Consider the following 17,814-nt stretch of genomic DNA (forward strand, 5'->3'; position numbering starts at 1 on the left):
CAACCCCGAGCAACATCAGCTCCACGAGCCGGTTCATAACTCAGCCTACAGAGGACTCCATTTAAGTCATGAAGCCTATAAAAGGCTCACATGTGCTTTTCTACGCACCGCGGGTTCATGGAGCGAATAGGTCAGGCAGCTAGCTAGCTAGTTAGCTGTCCTCCTGATCAATCCTGAGCTCCAAATCAAACTTCTGTTCTTTTGTTGCCTAAACCCAACAACGGAGCTGTTCCTCTGACAGATCCTACCCCACACAAACTAATGTAGCTGTTAGGTAACTGATGATCTTCTCCTCGGCTTTAGAGGTAATGCTCGGTTAGCAGTGAAAGTAGCATGCGGGTTAGCAGGCACGCTACAAGTCAGCATTTTCTGACTTGTGACTTGTGACTTGCTTTGGTGCTTTAAAAGGAGGTTTAAAGCCACAAAATGTCTGAATAAACTGAATCAGATAAGACTTAATGTACTGAAACTGAAATATAATAAGAATCTGGTGATCTTAAGATGTGGTTTGACCCATGGACACACTGTCCTCCGTCTCAGTCAGCTGTCTGGTTTTCATTACAGGCTGAAGACAGAAATCACCTTTTACCCCTCTGATGGACGTCTAAATCGGCAAACTCTTTAAAGACCCGTCAGTGAGCTTTAACCATGTGGTCGTAAATAACTTTTATCTGCACAGATGGAATCGTTTCCCTGTGTCTTCACGGGCCTGTGGACACGTCTTTCCTCTTTGTCAAGCTTATCGCTGCCCACCAGTGCTGGAGAAAACACTCACCGCCTGCTTTTCAGAGGCATGTGGTCTGACCAGGCTCATCTGTCACAGATATTACATGTTACTGGAGCGTGTTGTGAAAAGATGGAGCTGAAGTCAGAACCCGGTCTGCCTGACTTTGTAGTACCGACAGAAAACAGGAAAACAGGCTAAAGTCAGACAATAAATAAACTTACACTACACGGCCAAAAGCATCTGGACGTTTCACCCGGAGGGGAACGTCAAACCTGCTTTCAGGCTTTTCACCAGACCACATACAGTTTGTGTGATCTAAAAACATAGCATATTATGGTTGTGGACCCATGAAAAAAACAGAACATACGAGCCTTGTTGTAAATGTCAAATCGTTTTAATCTTAAAAGTACAGATTAATGACTGACTGACAGGCTGCCTTACAATACAGAAACAGAGGATTCCTTCTCAAAGTGGTGGACTTAAACCCCCAAAATAAACCGGCAGAATGACACATAAACAGGCAAATAATTAGACCAACATTCATCCGAAATATACAGGAACAACTTATAGAAAAATAACTCTGTCACAATAACAACAGTGCATTCAAACGGGCCTTGACGGGTCGGGCAGGGACACTTTTTGGTTTAACGAGGCGACGTTTCACACTTTACTGATGTGAACGAGTTTCGATTGGTGTCCAGTTTGCTCCGGTCTGACTGAAGACGAGACGGTGCGTCAGTGGAACGTTATGCAGCCTCAGAGTCCTGCAAAGTCAGACCAACTTCCTCTTATCTCACAATTACATCACATTTTCCTTATTTGGCTATAAAGTTTTACTGTGGTCGGTTTCTACCGTATGGTTTTTCAAAATAACAGCATGCGATCTCTGTGGTCCCCCTAAGCTTGCTGGAGGCCACGACAACAGCATGTATCAGGTTTTCAATATCAATGCCTCTTCTTTTCGTGGAAGTGGGGTCAAACCGGATTTCAAAGCGGGTTTCTGCTCGTCTAGACGCCCATGAGGAAACCAGATCTGAAGCACAAAGAGTTTCACATCCTGCCCAGTTTGTGTGTGAATGCAGCCTGACAGGAAGCTCATTAGCACTGAGTGAGGAGGAGGAGGGGCTGCTGGGAGCTCACAGGTGTAAACAGGTGTGGTTGTTCACCCCTCCCTCCGCTGGTCTCTGCCTCTTACCCCCTCGGGATCAGTCATCAGCACAGACACAAAGTTCTTTCTTTCTTCCCTCCTTTCATGCTGCTCTTCTTCCCTCCTCCCCTCCGACAGTCCTTCCTCCCGTCCATTCATCCTCAGTCCTTCTGGCACACGTGAAGTCTAGTCTTTGCCACAGGTGAAGATGACGACGACTTTGAGGACGGAGAAAGCAGTGAAGTGTGGGGGGAGGAGTGGCGAGACGAGGAGGAGGATGCGGCGAACTTGGACTTGGTGGCCTCGGCCAGCAGCGATGAAGAAGAGGAGGGTGACGAACGCGGGGCGCTGGGCTCTCGCAGCGTTCGGCAGGTGAGTCCGCCACCACACGGGCAGCGCTGGAACAGCTCCAGGCCGTTGTTCCCCTTCCGGCGGTGTCGCGTGCAAACCTGTCCCTCTCGCAACACTGGCTTGCAAATACGAGTCCAGAAGTGACGGGCGCAGCACAAACCGTCGGAACAGTCGGAGGAGCGGAGACAAGGATCCCCGACCTGACCTGGAAACACAGAGACACCCAAACCCGAAACCATGAACACGATGACGGCCAGCGTGAGACGGAAGCTCCGGGTGTTGTGGTCACTCGTAGCCAAAACGAAAAATGTTCTCTCGTTTTTATTAAACAAGACGGCAACTCTGAGGCCGAGATCTTACAGACAAAAAGAAACAGAAACATTTGATGATTTAAAGGGGAAGAAAGTGCTTGATGCTCATTCTTACCAGAGGGCTCTTTGACGTCCATCCTCCTCTTCTTCCTCCATCCCTTCTTCTTAGCTGAGTCCGGGATGGTCTGAGACACGAAACTGTCCACATCAGGAACGCAGACATCTGACGGGGAACCAGAGGAACGAGCAAATGAAGCTGACATATCACGGACATTCGGTGCCTGACAAACATCTACCTGACCGCTGAGTGGACGCTGCAGAATGCTAACACAAGCTGGGAAAGCAGAGTCCAACTCTCAGGGAATTAAAATACCACATACTGATATTTTATCTCTTTTAACTTCCTTGAACGTACTGACGAGGCTCACGTGGCAGCTGTCTGTTTTTATCATTTGCTTTATCTTCTTTGGATAACACCTCGCTGCTACTTTTAGGGGCTGCAGTAAACGGGAATCTTACTGTGGCTACAGCGGTTGCCCGGGCAACACATGCCGTCCCTATGGCAACGCCTCTTCCTCCGACGGCAGGTCTGACAGCGGGAGTGGGCGGGGCCTTTGGTGGAGGCGTGGCAGTAGCTCCCCTCGCTGCACTCCAGGTCACTCATGCACTGGTAGAGCTGCGCAGGCGCACAAAGAGATTAACGTGAGAAATTAAACACCAAACAAGCCGCCCCAGAGCTCAACTTTGCAACATTGTAACAAGCTTCCCGCCAATAAGATCGAACAGACGTGGAGACACGCGCTCACCGTCAGGTCCAGGCTCGGCTCCCACGTGCTCCTGTTCCCCGGCAGCGCGTGCCCCTCCCTCAGGATCACCGTCCTGACTGAGTTGAGTCTGACACGCGCGTCCCCGCCGCGGGAACACAGCAGCAGCAGCAGCAGCTCGAGCGCGGCGCACAGAACCATCAGCGGCTGCAGGGTCATGGCTGCTGCGGGGACCTGAGACACTGGAGGAAAGACACACTTAGACCACAGCTCACAGCTTTGGAACACACCTGAAGCAAAATGCTGATGACGTCCGTTTGAAACGTGCGTCCGTTTACTGAAGCTGGACATGTCCTGGGAGTTTGTCCCACACGCGCCTTCTGGTCCTGCGTTACAGCTGAGACAGCTTGGATTTAGCTTGTATGAAATGTCGTACCTGTTGGTCTCTCAGTGAGCTCTGTGTGTCTCTGAAACGTGCGCTGAGCGGTCTCAGGTGAGTCCCTGCTGTTCTGCTCAAATCCCGGTTCTTCTCTTTCTCTCGTGTGTCCACACCGGAAGGACAAGCCGACTCTCAGGTGATGCTGCGCGTCTGAGCGGAGGGATGAGGAGCGATGAGACGGACCCGGGCCCTGATCCATTTTATAGGATGCCTCGCGCGGACCCGGGCCCGCCCACACGCCCTGCCACGCGCCCCGCGCACACATCGATACCCGCGCACCCGCTCACCTGCGGCCATCGATACAGAGAGGAGGGGGGAGGAGGGGGGAGGAGGGGGACAGGAACGTGTCCCCGGGACTCCAGATCTAACGTGCAATGGAAATGACTTAGAATACATTTTATTAAACAACGCGTGAAATTTATTTTGATTGTTTTGTTTTTATTTTAGTGGAAAACCCGAACGACTTCAGTGTGACACACAAACAGAAACACATTTCATGAGACACACACACAAAGACACACAAAGATTTCAATTATCACCTGAGGAAAAAGGTTCTTCTGTCTGACGTAATGAGCAGAGGAAGAGGAAGAGGAAGAGGAAGCAGGTCTCACTGCAGTGAAAGTTAAAAAATGTACTTTAAAGTTAAAATACAAGAGGAATATAAAGAGTACAGTGAAGTATGCCTCAGTCAGTATCTGTTAGTACAGCTTCCTGTGTGTATTACTCTGCAAACTGAAGGCACAGAAGTAAAAGTACAAGGTGGCGTAAGATGAAAGCTGTGAAGTGAAGTACAAGTACTTCTTCAGTGCAGTACTTGTGTGTACTTTTCCACCGGTGGTTCTGACTGATGTCTTCTGGCTGTGTGTGTGTGTGTGTGCTGCAGCAGAAGTATAAAGTACCTCAACACTGCACTCAAGTGCAGTATTTTAACAAAAGTACTTCATCACTTCCCACCACAGTTAAACGTTTCAGAGAATCTCTGAAAACACAAACAGGACAAGAACACACACACACACACACACACACACTCACACACACTCACACACACACACTCACCTTTCACTACCTGTCAGTGACATTTGACTTTCCACACAAAATGATGACACCTGCGTGTGTGTTGGTGTGATTTAATTGCGACGATACAATCAGGCCTGAATGGTAAGATAACACACACACACACACACACACACACACACACAGCAGTAATTATGAGATCATTCAAGAAAACATGTCGCACACACACATTTGCCTTTAGATGAACGGGAGAGATTTATGTCATCACACACACACACACCTCTGATGTTTTCCTTACCTGCAGCTGTGTGTGATCTCACCTTATCAGGCGTGAAACCAAAGATTCGCCGCCGCAGACGACAGGAGACAAAGACGGGACAAGAACAAACCCGAGACCCGAGAAGAACTGAAGACGGCGAGGAAAGACTTCAGAGAGGACAGACAAGACAAGACATGAAGAACGAGTCGCCGCTGGACACTCGGGGACTCGGTCCAACAGGAGTGAACGTCTCCCAGAGTGGAAATACTTCAGGAAAAGCACTACGCAAAGTACATTTACTCCAGTGCTGTACTATTCAACTGAGTACTTCCTGTTCCCACAACCTTATGCTTATACTACAACATTAAAACTACCTTTCTGTCCCTGAAAGCCACTCACACACACACACTCACACACACTCACTCACACACACACACACACACTCACACACTCACACACACTCACTCACACACTCACTCACACACACACACACACTCACTCACTCACACACTCACACTCACTCACTCACACACACACACACACACACACACACTCACACACACTCACACACACTCACTCACTCACACACACACACACACACTCACTCACTCACTCACACACTCACACACTCACTCACACACACACACTCAGGGATGAGGTTCATATTGACTGTGGTTTCGAGGCTGCTGGCTGTTTCATCTGTTTCAGGCTCTGACATAACAACACACACAGAGTCCATTTATACACACACTGCAGAGTGTGTGAGTGAGTGTGTTACTTGCACACAGTTTCTGCAGAGACTCAGAGGACAACGGCGCCACCTGGAGGCCAACCGTGAGACGTTGACGTTTTCAAATCTGAGTGAGTGAATCTGAAATGTGAACGACACAAAGACAAACTTTCCTCCGTTTAGTGTTTTCACGATCTGTTATTTCCCCCGTCTGAGGTCTGATCTGGATCTGAAGTCAGGCAGCAGGAGTCTGTCTGTCTGTCTGTCTGTCTGTCTGTCTGTCTGTCTGTCTGTCTGCCTGCCTGTCTGTCTGTCTCTACTCCCCCACCTCGTCTGTCTGTCTGTCTGTCTGTCCACTCAGTCGCGTGAGGCCGAGAAGTGAAAGTAGAAGAAGAGAAAGTAGAAGAGAAACTTTTAGCCTGATAAATGATGAATTCACAAGAGGAAAACCACCACATACAGAAGGAAATGAAGATAAATGGTGTAAAAAGGCCCGCAGAGGACAGAGTGTGACTGCAGGCTGCAACAGGAAACTCATTTGCTGCTTTCGTTACGTCTCGCAGACTTTGCACCTGACGTGCGTGGGAGGACTCTGCTCAGGACGGGTTCTCACACGGACCGGGGGGACGGCAGGACCGGGACTGTTACTGTAAGTCTGACCTCCACTTCTCTTCACTTTGTGCGGACAGGGCGGGCTCGTGTCCTGGTTTTCGGATTAAACGTGAACGAGTCCAGCTGAAACCCGAAAGACTCATTTCAGGAAATGACTGATTGGAGGTTGATATGTGACTTTTGGTTTTGTTCTGCTGGAAATTGTTAGTCAGGTTTGTGGGCAGAAATGCAGTCAGATCGTGTCAGTGAAACTTTATTATGTAACCCCAAAGTCTGTCCGCCTGTCCTCTGAAGGTCCGGACAAACCAGAGACGCTCTCGGTCACCGCTTATAAACTCGTAAAAAAAGGCCCGAGTCTCACGCCTTTAATGGACATGAACCGACGTGAATGTTTGAGCCAGCAGAGCCAGGATCCAGCTCAGGATCCAGCTCAGGATCCAGCTCAGAGCCAGGGGAAACCGGGCCGTCTGTGAGCCAGCTTTGCTCCTCCCCGTCCACAACAGTATGATCATTTTCTCCCTCTCATCTAATTAAGTTATTAGCCATATTTATATGTGGCCAGCTAGCATAGCATAGCCGAATAAAGTTAGGCTGTCAATAAATTACAAAGAACAAAACATGTCTTCTGTCTTCACCATGTAGTTTTATTTGTTTGTATATTCATATCGCAGTCATCCTGGAAGACTCATCACATCATATATTTTTCAGATTTCAGTTGATTGTTATGGGGATGGAGTCAGAAAATAAATAATATTTAGAGCGGCTGATCACTTGTAGAAGAAGCCATGGTTCTCTCAGTGGGGCTGGGGGCTGCCAGGGCTCCTTCACGGGGAAACTTTTCACTGTTATTGCATCAGTGAGTTACATGTGACACAATGTGTGACGTGTTGGTCATCGGGGTTTTTGTTTTGGTTTTTGTTTTTAAGTTACTGGGAAATGACTTCTCTGCATTTAACCCCTCACTGACTGAAACACACACAGGAGCAGTGGGCAGCATCGAGCGCCCGGGGAGCATATTGGGGGTTAAGTGCCTTGCTCAAGGGCACATCAGCCGGCTAATGGGGGGTGGGGACATTATCACTCCACCACACTCAAATTTTCCTGCCCGTCCGGTGGGGGAATCGAACCAGCAACCTTCTGATCACAAGCCGCTTCTCCAACCTCTAGGCCACGGCTGCCCCCTGGTTTCAGTGGGCTGGTGGTCTAACTTGAGGAGCCATGTAGGGACAGGGTCTGGCTGCCGATATGGTGACTCAATGAAGGCTCAGTGAAGACAAGCCTGATGAATGAGCAGCAGTCAGCCGGTCAGGATGGAACCAAACAGCTGATCTGACTGCAGTGCTTTTAGTCAGTCAAGATGAGTCATGAGTATCCTGTTAAATCTTCTACATGTTTGATATGCAAGTGCTTACTTTGAACATAAAACTGGAAGGGCAGACAGTTTGTCGGCCTTGTGGACGTGAATGAGTGGAGCTCTTTGCAAATGTGCCTGCTGGCTTTTGAAAGAGGAACAGGAGATGCACATAATGAGGTTACAGAGGAAGCAGAAGCACTTTGTGATAAACAGTGGAAACCATTTCCTCCATCATGTGCTCCTGCCATCCATCCATTCTTTCTTTCCACAGATTCACATGACGTCACACATGACTCAGGATCATTCTGAAACTGAAGGTCTTTGGTTTGGGACTTTTGCCAAAACAAGACATTTGAAGACATGTGGACTCTGGGAATATTCGTTCAGACATGTGAAAAGCAAAACTCTATTCGATTGATAGACGCTGATGTTGTTCTTTGTGTTTGTTTGTGGCGTTTCAGACCATCAGCAGCCATGAAGGTGAAGGTTTGTGTGGCCAAAGAGGAGGACCGAGCAGAGACTCCGGTGTCCAGCTGTCTGTCTCTGAATGACGGGTCCATGTTGGAGCCTTTACAGTTCGGTGCTGAGCCTCCAGCACGCCGAACGTAAGTGACGCGCTCACACTCTAATGTCACACAGACAACAACGCGACTGAACACACACGATCTTGACTGATTTCTGTGACGTTGGTGATTTTACTGGTGAAGAAACTCATAAAGTCTTCAGTCCTGCAGAGCTGCAGGAACACAAGGCTCAGCAGAGCTGTGACTCTTTGTCAGCAGCGTTAAAGAGGAAACGCTGGCTGTTCTTCCCAGAATTCATAAAGCAGACTGGGAGGACGAGCCTTCAGCTACCAGGCAGCCCTGCTGTGGAACCAGCTGTCAGTCTGGGTTCAACAGGCAGACACCACCTCCACTCTTAAGACCAGACTGGAGACCTTTCTGTTTAGTAAAGCATATAGTTAGCCTCAAATAAAGTGTGTAGGGCTGGTAGCCATAGTTACAGTCACCTCATGATATACAGCCACAGGTAGAACAGGTGTGACTGACTGTTAATCTTTATCATAGCTACGCTGCTATAGGCCTATGCTGCCGGGGGACACAAACATGATCCACCGAGCAGTTCCCCCACCTCCCCAACACCACCTCCACCTCTACTCCCCCACCTCCCCAACACCACCTCCATCTCTACTCCCCCACCTCCCCAACACCACCTCCATCTCTACTCCCCCACCTCCTCAACACCACCACCACCATTTCTACTCCCCCACCTCCTCAACACCACCACCACCATCTCTACTCCCCCACCTCCTCAACACCACCACCACCCTCTCTACTCCCCCACCTCCTCTCCTCTTCTTCCTCTCCCCTCATCAGATCAACATATAATTCATTATTTTCTGTCACTAACTGTGTGTCCAGTTGTCCTCGTAGTCTTGTGTCTCTCCCTCCCTTTCTTTCTCTCTCTGTATCTTTCTGCAGGTTTCTCTCCATCCAGATCTACATGTTGAACTGCATCCTCTGACAAACCTAATGTCTACTGTACTACTATGTAGTACTAACATAACTGACTTAAACAACATATCAGCTAAAAAACTAATACATACAATACAGAGTCTTCAGAATTCTAATTAGAACAACCTGTCATGTTTGTCCTCTGTAATGTGTGATGATTATTGAATGTCTCTTTCTCTCTCTCTCTGTCCTGTCTACCTGTCTATCACAGACTGAGTAAGACGTGTGGTGCTGCTGAGGAGAAGCTGCCGTCCCGTCCAGGCTCCATCGGGTGTGAAGACCAGTTCTCAGACTGGGACCCACCAGGCTCATCAGGAGCCCATCAACACTGTGGTCAGACCAGCACTGAAGAAAGTAAGACTGGTGGTCTGCCTGGTGCTGACAGTTCACCAGGAGGCTCTGAAGAACATACAAAGTCTTTTGTTAAGCCTTAAGGAGCCTTAATAATTGTTTTGTTTCTTCTCTGGTAAGTTTTAGATGAACATAAGCTCAGTCTGAGGAGGAGATGTGAACGTGTTGCTGAAGGAAGTGATGAAACAGGAAGTGGGACCCTCCTCAACACGATCTACACTGAACTGTACATCACAGAGGGTCAGAGTGAAGACGTTAATACCCAACATGAGGTTTGGCAGCTTGAGACTTCCAAGATGAAGACCCTCCATGAGACTTCGATCAGGTGCCAGGACATCTTTAAAGCCTCACCTGAGCAGCAGACTCCCATCAGAGTCGTTCTGACCAACGGCGTCGCTGGTGTTGGAAAAACCTTCTCAGTGCAGAAGTTCGCTCTGGACTGGGCGGAGGGCCTGGAAAACCAGGATGTCAGTCTGGTGGTTCTGCTGTCGTTCAGGGAGCTGAACTTGATCAGAGATGAGCAGCACAGTCTTCTCACGCTGCTCCATGTTTTCCATCCAGCATTACAGAAGCTCACAGCAGAGCAGCTGGCTGTCTGTAAACTTCTGTTCATCTTTGATGGCCTGGATGAAAGCAGACTTTCACTGGATTTCAAGAACATTGAGGTTGTGTCTGATGTCGGACAGAAGTCATCGGTCAACGTGCTGCTGGCAAACCTCATCGAGGGGAATCTGCTTCCCTCGGCCCTCGTCTGGATAACGTCCAGACCCGCAGCGGCCAATCAGATCCCTCCTTCACGTGTTGACAGGGTGACAGAAGTACGAGGTTTCACTGACAAGCAGAAGGAGGAGTACTTCAGGAGGAGGTTCAGTGATGAAGATCTGTCCAGCAGAATCATCTCACACATCAAGACATCCAGGAGCCTCCACATCATGTGTCAAATCCCAGTCTTCTGCTGGATCACGGCTACAGTTCTGGAGCACATGTTGACTACAGACCAGAGAGGAGAGCTGCCCAAGACCCTGACTGACATGTACTCGCACTTCCTGCTGGTCCAGACAAAGAGGAAGAAGCAGAAGTATGATGAGGGACATGAGACGAGCCCACAGGAGCTGATGGAGGCTGACAGGGAGGTTCTTCTGAAGCTGGGGAGGCTGGCGTTTGAACATCTGAAGACAGGAAACATCATGTTCTACCAAGAAGACCTGGAGCGATGTGGTCTGGATGTCACAGAGGCCTTGGTGTACTCAGGAGTTTGTACAGAGATCTTCAGAAGAGAGCGTGTGATCTTCCAGAAAACAGTCTACTGCTTTGTTCATCTGAGCATTCAGGAGTTTCTGGCTGCAGTCTACATGTTCCACTGTTACACCAACAAGGAATACGAGACACTAGAGACATTTCTTGGGAAAGACTGGGGTAAATATCGTACCTGTGACCCACCTCTGGACATGTTACTGCTTCAAGCTATGACTGAATCCCTGCAGAGCAAAAATGGGCATCTGGATCTGTTTGTCCGCTTCCTTCATGGCCTTTCACTTGAGTCAAATCGGATACTCTTAAGAGGCCTTTTAGGTCGGACTGAGAACAGTGCGGAAAGCGTCCACAGGGCAATACGCAATCTAAAGCAGATGAGCACCTACAACACCTCCCCCGACAGAAGCATCAACATCTTCCACTGTCTGATAGAGATACATGACCACTCGATACACCGGGAGATCCAAAAACACCTGAAGCCAGGTAACAAATCGGACGTGCAACTCACCGAGATCCACTGCTCGGCTCTGGCCTTCATGCTGACCGCATCAGAGGAGGTCCACGATGTGCTGGACATGAAGGCGTACAGGATGAGCGAGGAGGGACAACTTAGACTGATCCCGGCTGTCAGGAATTGCAGACGGGCTTGGTAAGTTCAGGGTCCACATCCAGTAGACATTTTGTCCTCGGAGTTGTGCTTCATATAAGACAGGGACAACATACTTACATCTTTGGATAAGAAGCTGTCATTTGAGAATTACTGACCGCAGTGTGGATCGCAGAGTCCCTCGACTGCAGATCAGTCCTGGGGAACAACCAGGAAATCATATGATATACATATATACATATATATGATTATATTCTCCAAAAAAAGATGAGTTTATGAAAGTATAGGCTACATTTGCAGTATCTCTGCTGTCCTGCTGGATTTATCCCAATAACAATGTGCTTATCCATTTATTGCAGTTTCTACAAAGAGGCACATAAAATCACATGAATGTTGTTTCAAGTGTTCTACTAACATACGATTCCTACCAATAATTTGTACTCCACACTCACCTCAGCTTTGCTCCAGTCATCACAAATCTTCTGTTAACTCCGCAGGCTCTCCAGCGGTCGATTGTTTGACACTCAGTGTGAAGTCTTGGCCTCAGCTCTGAAGTCCAACCCCTCACATCTGAGAGAGCTGGACCTGAGTAACAACAAGCTGCAGGAGACAGGAGTGAAGCTGCTGTCTGCTGGACTGGAGAGTGCGCACTGTAGACTGGAGACTCTCAGGTCAGCTTAACATTTATTATGTGTAATGTTTGTACAAATACATCTGTGAAGCTTTTCAGGCACTGGTGTCGTAGCATGCTATAGATGTACGAACACAAGGCAAATGGACTGAGCATTTTTGCAGGCTCCTGACTGGCTGAAAACACTTCTACGTTCCGCTTGAAATGAGAATGGACAGACAGTTTTCCTGTTCTTGGAAGACTTTAATCTGTATTCTGGGTGAAAGAGGCTTTTCCAGTCCTGTCAGTTTCATCCTTTGCTCTTCATTCAGGTTAAGCGACTGCTGGCTGTCTAAGATGTGCTGCTCTCTGCTGGCCTCTGCTCTCCAGTCCAGCACCTCCCGTCTGAGAGAGCTGGACCTGAGTAACAACAAACTGCAGGATTCAGGAGTGGAGCTGCTGTCTGCTGGTCTGAAGAGTCCTCACTGTAGATTAGAGACTCTCAGGTGAGCCAGCTCATTTTTAATACTGTGGTGAAATGAATGCAGTAGAAATGCTGCAAACAAATCAGTTATCAGCTGATCCACACTGACCAGCAACGACTGTTACATTGCAATCTGGACCTGAACAGTGAAAACATACATCTTCTGCAGCAAAGAAACCAAGCTATACTGAGAGACGTATGCCTTTACTTAAGTTGAAAAATCCACTGTTATCTTAGTAATTAAAAAGCCTTAAAACTTCAAATCTGGATTTAGAGCTGCGTCCAATGCAGACACCAGCATATTCTTCATTTGAATAAATGCAGAAGCTTGTGACAAAAGAGAGAAAAAATCCATCCATCCATTTTCTTCTGCTTTATCTTATCCACGGGGGCTGGATCGAGATCCAACCTGACACAAACAAATTTTACTAACAAACGTGTCCTGCTGATCAACAAACTGACGAACTGCATGTGAAAATTTCCCTGAAGATTTTTAGAATTACATGACGGCTTTTCTTCACTTAGTTTGAGGTTCTGCAGCTTGTCAGAGAAGAGCTGCTCTCCTCTCGCCTCAGTTCTGAAGTCCAGCACCTCCCTGCTGAAAGAACTTGACCTGAGTTACAACAAGCTGCAGGATCCAGGAGTCAAACTGCTGTCTGCTGGACTGGAGAGTCCACAGTGCAGACTGGAGACTCTCAGGTCAGAAACATTTTATTTTGTTCTCTGTTAAGGAGATGTTCTAGACCTTTAATTATAATTTTGGAAATGACTTATGAGATTATAATCATGATTTGTTTTATTATAAAGTATAATACAACACATTTATTTGGTCTTTTGAGCCGACTATTAAATGACATCACTGCTTGCTTCTTATGCAGTTTACACAGAGTCAGAACAAACTTAGTTAAATAGGAGTGCAGTAATTGTTCCATGGGTTGATTAATTTGAAAATGAACAATTTTTCAAGTCTCATCAAATCATCTTTTTATTGGTTCAAGCAAATGGTAAAGTTATTATGTGTTATATTTTTTTACTGATTTGTTTAATGCAAACTGTTTCCTCTTGTGATATGTTTTGTTATTTGCTCAGACTGAGTTTCTGCAGCTTGTCAGAAGACAGTTGTAGCTTTTTAGCTTCAGCTCTGAAGTCCAACCCCTCACATCTGCGAGAGCTGGACCTGAGAAACAACAACCTGCAGGGTTCAGGACTGAAGCTGCTGTCTGCTGGAGTGGAGAATCCACACTGTGGTCTGGAGACTGTAAGGTCAGAAATATTTCATTTTCTTCTGTATTTTCATGATTTAATGTCTAATGTTTGATTTAATGAGGTATATTATTTTGCGTAGCTGCTGTCTACTGGACTGGAGAATTCAGACTTTAGAATGACACTTTTATCAAGTGAAATGAGAGCCACTCAGCCAATCAGACCACACAGAACCTTGCTGTGATCTTAACCTTGACCCTGTTGCTGTGCTCTTCCCAACAGGGTTTAATAAACCTTGAATGCAGCTGATGGCGTAACCCTGACAAACCCTGCCAACACGGTCCATGTCCATGACTTTGTGGTGGTGGCGCGGTTCGACACCTGATCGTGCTGCACCAATAGGGTACTCGCTTTATGCCAACAGAACGACAACATGGCTGCCTCCATGGTTTTATTCAACGTCACTGATAAAGAGGAAAGCACCCACAAGTCCTCTAAAGTGGACCAGATGGATTCCGAACAGTTCTGTATACGTTGGACTTTTTATGTCAAGTCATTTAGATCAATAAAAGGCATTAATTGTACTCATAGCAGTGACAAAGACCCTCAGACACTCTGGATGACGAGGAATCCGACTTGGCCCCCGAAGTGCGGAGCGGAAATCAAGCTCTGAAAGACTTTTCGTGGTTCACCTTGCGGCCTATGAGTTTCTGTTTTCTGTTTCAGCTCATGCAGAAGTCATCAAAAGGAAAGCAGTCTCACTAACAGCATTTCATCAGCTGAGGCTTTCCATCAGTTCGCTGACCGAGACTCTTTTGTACCTTCTTCAAAGTAAACAACTGAGTGAGACGCACTGAGTTTGGAAAAGACTGACGAATGACACGATTTTCCTCTGGGACTCTGAAATGTGTGCATCACAAGCGGAACACTAAGAAGCTGTGCTGTGTCGCTGTACACGGGAGAAAAATAAAGCTGGTTTCCTTTGAAGCGTTTTGCCTTTAATGTCCTTCAGTTAGCTGTTAGACCTCAGGCGATGTCTCACTCCCTTCCTGTGTGGACGAAGCTGTCCTGCCTGTTTCCAGTTGAAACGTGAGCTCCGGGGAGGACGGGGTTAACCCGAGCCTGCCCTGGAACCTGTTTCTGCTCGCCTCTCGAGCATTTCTGACATTCAAGCGTTTCCTTCTCACAAAGCTGAAAGGAAGCTTCGTGTTTTCCGTCTGTCTCTTCGTCTCTTCGGCGTCCCGTCATGTTTGTCTCCAGGTTTCTGTGCAGGTTTGATTTCTTCCGCCCTCCACCTGTGAGAATCTACAAGGTGAGCTGAGTGCTAAAGTTTGAACGGCTTTCGGACATCGGGAACTTGTTGAGTTTAGTCTGGAGAGCGAGAGCAGCCATGTTTGTTTTTATTCATTTAGCTTGTTTTAGAATTATTTAATCTGACAATAAACATGCAGGATGTCGACTTCGCAGCGGCGCAAAACGTTCTTAACTGTTTATTCTTTGTAAAAACTGCACGTGAAGTTTAGTCAACCTGCCAGTAGAACATTTTGACAAACATCTGCATCACAAACTCACAACTACTGCCGAGTACACGAACGCGACCGACACGAGTACACTACAACTGACCGAGTACTGCTGAAAACACACGACTACTTCAACTTTACTGCCACTACTGTGAATACGAGACAGGAATGTGTGTGTGTGTGTGTGTGATCTGTCATGACTTGCAGCTGTGAAACACACACACACACACACCCTCTCTCTCTCTCTCTCTCTCTCGACCATCCATCGCCCTCGTGTGCGTCACCAGTGGACGTGATTTGCACGAGTGTTTGCTTGTCTCGTCTGTGAGCTTTTGGCAGTAAACGATGAGCCGACAGAAAGGCGTGTTTGTCTCCTGAACTGTCTCGAGGTCCCGTAGAGTCCGAGTCTGAGAACATTTCATCATTTTCTCTCCCAGTCCAGTTCGGCCTGGTCTTTCTGTGCCGTTTCCTGTTACAGCAGTCGACCGCCGTCTCCAGGTAAACTCACCGAAACAAGTCGACCTGCAGGTCCTTCTCGATTCTGTCTTGTCTGGAGTCGGACAACTTGTGACTCTGGCTCGATTCCAAGTCATGTGACTCAAGTCCACGCCTCTGCCTGTCCCTCCGCCCCCCTCAGGTGTGTCCATTCGTCACAGCCTCGGCCGCCCCGTCCTCTCGGTGCGCCTGCCTGCAGGTCGGACGTGTCGTTTCACTCTGACGCCCATGTTGACCACGGTGGGCGACCTGCTCCATAACATCAAGGCCGAGGACCCTGGGGTGCACACGGCCGCCCTGCTCAACGGGGGTAACACACACACACGCACATGCACACACACACACAGGAGTGCGTCTGCGCCCGGAAGGCCCACATCCACAGGCCGTGAACGCAAACCGAAAACAAGTTCTGACCCTTTAATCAAAGCAGATGACATCAAAAGTGGCTAAACTTTATTTTCCCCCTCAGATGGACAGAGAATCTCCTCCTGCACCCTGATGGAAACTGTTTTAAATAAAGATTTTCAGCTGGTCATCAACGACGTCACGCACTGCGTCGGCTCACTCGGACAAGGTACGGCCTGCGCCACGAGCAAACGCTGAACCGCCCGAACTCGAACCTTCCGCCACAGACTCGTGTCTCCGTGTCCGTCAGGTGCGTCCCACGAACACGTGTTGGGTCTGGACGACGTGAAGTACGTGGTCCACCTGCTGCACTCGGCTCTGAGTCTTCCTCAGCGGCAGCACGTCAGACACGCCGAGCTGCTGATCAGACGGGAGCAGCTGGAACAGCAGCTGCGCCCCCTGGAGACCGTACTGCACACTACTACTACTACTACTACTACAGTTACACACTGACTACCAGTGGTGGAATGTATTAAAGTATTTTTACTCCAGTACTTGAATACAGCTCTGACATACTTGAACTTGTGTGTCCTCGTTATGGTACTTTGCATGTTGACTTGACTACATTTCAGAGGGAAATATCTGACTTTTTACTGCAGTACATTTTATAATCTGTACAACACGTGTGTGTGTGTGTGTGTGTGTGTGTGCAGGTGAGACTCAAGATAGCACAGGAAGCGAACACTAGAGCGTCAGTACTAGGGTGGGTGGGGCTTGCCTACCTGTCTCTGCAGGGAGGATTCCTGGCTTATCTCACCTGGTAATGAACACACACACACACACACACACACACACAGATGAGACGTCCAGTTTACTGCACTCAGGTGTGTGTGTTGGCAGGTATGTGTTTGCCTGGGACGTCATGGAACCAGTGACGTACTTCATCTCCTACAGCACCAGCATGATCTTCTTCGCCTACTACGTCCTCACCAAACAGGTAGGAAGGCGTGTGGCTCTGCTGTCTTTGTGAGGACCAATCATAGTTCAGAGCTTTTTGTTCCGTTCTGACTTGAAGGTTAATCCGTCATGTTCGATCATATTTTACTTTTTCTTTTTATTTCTCCTTTTGGCTCTTTTATTGTGTTATTGTATTATTGTGTGTGTGTGTGTGTGTGTGTGTGTGTGTGTGCGTGCGTGCACGTGTGTGTGTGCAGGACTTCATCTGTCCGAAGGTGAGGGATCGTCACTTCCTTCACTTTTTCCACCAGAAAGCATCTTGGCAGAAATTCAATGTTCAGAAATACAACGAGCTCAAAGACGAGCTGCAGAAGGTGAAGAAAGGAAGTCCTGAAAGAAAGTTTGGACAACATTCAGCGTCAGCATCTCACAAGCCTGTGTGTGTGTGTGTGTGTGTGCGCACGCAGGTGGATGAGGATCTCCGGAGGTTGAGGAGTGCCATTCAGCTGTCAGCCAATCAGACTCCGAGAGCCACCTGAGACTTCAGCTCATTCTTAGAGACGTTAAGCGCAGTTTGTTGTCCTGCTGTTTCTGAAGAAGGTTTTTAACTTCTGTATTGGCCAGCTGTCTTTATTAACGGTGAAATAAAAGTTTTTAATCACGTTTTATATTCACACGTCCCTGCGTTGTTTCTTGGTGTTTGTCGAACCTGTAAAGTTTTTCAGGCAGACGAGTCGAACAGCTGCTGTTTGCTCTTAAACGTCAG

General features: G+C 47.9%; 3 protein-coding genes across 9 annotated transcripts; 2 read left to right on the plus strand and 1 right to left on the minus strand.

Moving 5' to 3' along the window:
• Positions 1 to 1,098: 1,098 nt before the first annotated feature.
• On the minus strand, positions 1,099 to 12,024 carry LOC124054310 (dickkopf-related protein 2-like). Of its 6 annotated transcripts, XM_046380168.1 has the most exons (10): positions 11,887 to 12,024; positions 11,593 to 11,632; positions 11,336 to 11,524; positions 5,074 to 5,159; positions 4,279 to 4,349; positions 3,737 to 4,103; positions 3,343 to 3,542; positions 3,056 to 3,212; positions 2,652 to 2,759; positions 1,099 to 2,430 (listed from the first exon to the last, which is right to left on the minus strand). In XM_046380168.1, exons 6-10 carry the CDS (start codon positions 4,002 to 4,004, stop codon positions 2,036 to 2,038), a joined length of 1,128 nt encoding a protein of 375 aa, XP_046236124.1. In that variant the 5' UTR covers positions 4,005 to 4,103; positions 4,279 to 4,349; positions 5,074 to 5,159; positions 11,336 to 11,524; positions 11,593 to 11,632; positions 11,887 to 12,024; the 3' UTR covers positions 1,099 to 2,035. The 6 variants fall into 6 exon arrangements, with proteins under 6 accessions (XP_046236124.1, XP_046236121.1, XP_046236122.1 ...); XM_046380165.1 differs by having other exon boundaries at positions 3,737 to 5,159; XM_046380166.1 differs by lacking the exons at positions 11,336 to 11,524; positions 11,593 to 11,632; positions 11,887 to 12,024 and adding an exon at positions 5,791 to 6,013 and having other exon boundaries at positions 5,074 to 5,179.
• On the plus strand, positions 6,155 to 14,718 carry LOC124054278 (NLR family CARD domain-containing protein 3-like). 2 transcript variants are annotated; one of them, XM_046380066.1, is made up of 9 exons: positions 6,155 to 6,391; positions 8,170 to 8,313; positions 9,434 to 9,576; positions 9,694 to 11,476; positions 11,932 to 12,105; positions 12,377 to 12,550; positions 13,054 to 13,227; positions 13,618 to 13,791; positions 14,014 to 14,718. In XM_046380066.1, the coding sequence occupies exons 2-9, from the start codon at positions 8,183 to 8,185 to the stop codon at positions 14,018 to 14,020; spliced, it is 2,760 nt and encodes a 919-aa protein (XP_046236022.1). In that variant the 5' UTR covers positions 6,155 to 6,391; positions 8,170 to 8,182; the 3' UTR covers positions 14,021 to 14,718. The 2 variants fall into 2 exon arrangements, with proteins under 2 accessions (XP_046236022.1, XP_046236024.1); XM_046380068.1 differs by lacking the exon at positions 6,155 to 6,391 and adding an exon at positions 6,398 to 6,856.
• On the plus strand, positions 13,812 to 17,716 carry LOC124054315 (calcium uniporter protein, mitochondrial-like). Its single transcript, XM_046380182.1, has 9 exons — positions 13,812 to 15,043; positions 15,689 to 15,749; positions 15,889 to 16,056; positions 16,216 to 16,320; positions 16,402 to 16,559; positions 16,805 to 16,911; positions 16,992 to 17,088; positions 17,306 to 17,422; positions 17,516 to 17,716. Exons 1-9 carry the CDS (start codon positions 14,978 to 14,980, stop codon positions 17,585 to 17,587), a joined length of 951 nt encoding a protein of 316 aa, XP_046236138.1. The 5' UTR covers positions 13,812 to 14,977; the 3' UTR covers positions 17,588 to 17,716.
• The last annotated feature ends 98 nt before the right edge of the window (positions 17,717 to 17,814 follow it).

The sequence above is a fragment of the Scatophagus argus genome, chromosome 23 (assembly GCF_020382885.2).
Source record: "Scatophagus argus isolate fScaArg1 chromosome 23, fScaArg1.pri, whole genome shotgun sequence".
Lineage (NCBI taxonomy): Eukaryota > Metazoa > Chordata > Actinopteri > Scatophagidae > Scatophagus > Scatophagus argus.

What these genes read in the sequence shown, in the direction of transcription:
- LOC124054310 (XM_046380168.1), bottom strand. Translation starts at nt 4,004, where the DNA reads ATGTGTGCGCGGGGCGCGTGGCAGGGCGTGTGGGCGGGCCCGGGTCCG. An exon ending in GCTCACTGAGAGACCAACAG is followed by an intron (nt 3,543 to 3,736) that starts GTACGACATTTC and finishes TCTTTCCTCCAG; the next exon opens with TGTCTCAGGTCCCCGCAGCA. An exon ending in AGCCGAGCCTGGACCTGACG is followed by an intron (nt 3,213 to 3,342) that starts GTGAGCGCGTGT and finishes GCGCCTGCGCAG; the next exon opens with CTCTACCAGTGCATGAGTGA.
- LOC124054278 (XM_046380066.1), top strand. Translation starts at nt 8,183, where the DNA reads ATGAAGGTGAAGGTTTGTGTGGCCAAAGAGGAGGACCGAGCAGAGACT. An exon ending in GAGCCTCCAGCACGCCGAAC is followed by an intron (nt 8,314 to 9,433) that starts GTAAGTGACGCG and finishes TGTCTATCACAG; the next exon opens with ACTGAGTAAGACGTGTGGTG. An exon ending in AGGAATTGCAGACGGGCTTG is followed by an intron (nt 11,477 to 11,931) that starts GTAAGTTCAGGG and finishes TTAACTCCGCAG; the next exon opens with GCTCTCCAGCGGTCGATTGT.
- LOC124054315 (XM_046380182.1), top strand. Translation starts at nt 14,978, where the DNA reads ATGTTTGTCTCCAGGTTTCTGTGCAGGTTTGATTTCTTCCGCCCTCCA. An exon ending in CACCTGTGAGAATCTACAAG is followed by an intron (nt 15,044 to 15,688) that starts GTGAGCTGAGTG and finishes TTTCTCTCCCAG; the next exon opens with TCCAGTTCGGCCTGGTCTTT. An exon ending in CGTCGGCTCACTCGGACAAG is followed by an intron (nt 16,321 to 16,401) that starts GTACGGCCTGCG and finishes CGTGTCCGTCAG; the next exon opens with GTGCGTCCCACGAACACGTG.